Source organism: Suricata suricatta, chromosome 9, assembly GCF_006229205.1.
Source record: "Suricata suricatta isolate VVHF042 chromosome 9, meerkat_22Aug2017_6uvM2_HiC, whole genome shotgun sequence".
Lineage (NCBI taxonomy): Eukaryota > Metazoa > Chordata > Mammalia > Carnivora > Herpestidae > Suricata > Suricata suricatta.
In genome coordinates, this window is record NC_043708.1 from 9388398 (window position 1) to 9390373 (window position 1976).

General features: G+C 33.8%; 1 protein-coding gene across 2 annotated transcripts in view; it reads right to left on the minus strand.

Moving 5' to 3' along the window:
• The window catches only part of PPP4R4 (protein phosphatase 4 regulatory subunit 4), a 103889-nt gene that overhangs the window by 52435 nt on the left and 49478 nt on the right, over positions 1-1976 (minus strand). For both annotated transcript variants that reach the window (XM_029952631.1, XM_029952632.1), the window contains exons 4-5: positions 1147-1294; positions 566-639 (exon numbers count right to left, since the gene is read on the minus strand). In XM_029952631.1, coding sequence (XP_029808491.1) covers positions 566-639; positions 1147-1294 — 222 coding nt within the window. The remainder of the gene's footprint in view (positions 1-565; positions 640-1146; positions 1295-1976) is intronic.

Consider the following 1976-nt stretch of genomic DNA (forward strand, 5'->3'; position numbering starts at 1 on the left):
TGTGTGTGTGTCTCTCTCTCTGCCCCACCCCTGCTCATTCTCATTCTCATTCTCTCTCTCTCAAAAATAAACAAACATTAAAAAAAAATTTTAAGACAATTATCTGAAAAACAGAAAAGGTTCTACAGAGAGGCTCATTACTGCCTTATTTTAATAACAAAATACTCAAAACAGGCTTAAATGTTTAACAAGTAAAATATTTTATATTTACTATCAAATGAGTTTACCATAGTAACATAGGGAAATAATGCTAAATGAAAAACAACTACATATATGTTCAACATGATTATTAATATGGCAAACAAAAAACATACAGGGAAAAAATCTGAAATGATTTTTCAGATTTTGGCTAAGTACAGAACCATGATTTTTCTTCCTATTATTTTCTGTATTGCTCATATTGTCTATGATGAGCATGTGTTGCTTTCGGAGTGGGAAATGACTCTATTCTTTTTAAATACCACTTTCCAGTAAAAACAAAAGCAGAAAACCTTGAAGTGACCTACTTAATAGCATTGGAAAAAAAAAAAAGAGAGAGAGCAAGTGAGAAAGAAAGAAATATTACCTCATGTCTTAGGGTTTCTTTGGGCAATACTTCTATTACAGACAGAAGAGTTTCCAGCCATGCATTGCTGACTCCTGATTGACACAGGGAAAAAGGAAAAAAAAAAATGCCAAGTTAAACGTCTCACAAATTGGTTTTAACTCAGCCATCAAGTTACAATAATATTTAATAAAATGGGATAATTATTTTTATTACTATTTTAAGAAGTTCCTCTATTTTCTTTTTTGCTTTAGCCAACATCTAGAAAACATTTATGTCTTTAAAAATAATAGGGGGGGAGGGAATATCTTTCAGCCAAAATGTGCATTTTTTGCTGCGTACAATACTATAAATATTGTAAAATTCAAAAATTCTAAGACGTAAATACAGATCATAAGATGAATTAACAAGTCGTCGGCTTTCAAAGATACGGAACTTGGCGGGGTTTGTAAGGGAAGAGCCACGGCTGCTTTTCATCCTACTCCTGATCAAACCTTGGGCAGGATGGCCTCCTTCAGTTACGCTCATCAGGCTAACAAGACCCAAAAGACCTCATGGCCACATCCAGGAAAGTGCGGAACTCAGCATGCCAGGCTGCTGACCTGCGTCCCTGTGCTCCAGATGTAGCAGAATGACTTGGAGGAAGGAGTGGGCATACGTATGAACGGACACGGACTCTTCCTGTAGAATGGTCAGGAACGACACCGCGGCCGTCAACTGCATCTCCACCCCTGCGACAGGCAGGACTTCCTGTGTAATCAGAAAGAGCTTGCCATTACACAGAGGAGAGATCAGAACCTCTCATTTTTAAAAATCCAAGGTCAGAGAAATCAAACATAGTCATACTCCACAAAATAACTATAAATGACCTTTAAGGATATGCACTTCCTCTTATTACTTTAAGAAAACTATCAGCTCCTTACTGTTTAACTCATTAGACCACCAAAAAGTTTAAATGTCTTAGGAACTTACAACATAACATTCCATTGCTTTTTTAAATGAAAAATTTAAATATATATATATAAACCTTTAAATAGAATAGGGCTGTTTGATAGATTTCAATGTCTATTTCTGCACTGCATTGTACAGTTTGCAATCATACCTAGAATAATAATGTCAAAGGTTAAAGGTTTTCGTGACCTGTATTTCTGCATCAAAAAATAAACATTACACGTTCTACTACAAAAAAAGGAACACACTTAAGATTGTGTAAATGTGTTTTCCCCTTTAAATAACTGACAAGAACAGGAATTACCATGAAGTAAACTGTTTTTAAAAGAAGAAATTTTTTAAATATAAGAATGTTTCTAAAAATTAATTCTATCCATAGCCATTCATCTAAAAATATTTTTAACATATGTTCAAAGTTAAAGACTATAGCAGATACTAGTTTTCAACACATCAAAAAGTAAAAAAAAAAAAAAAAAAAAAA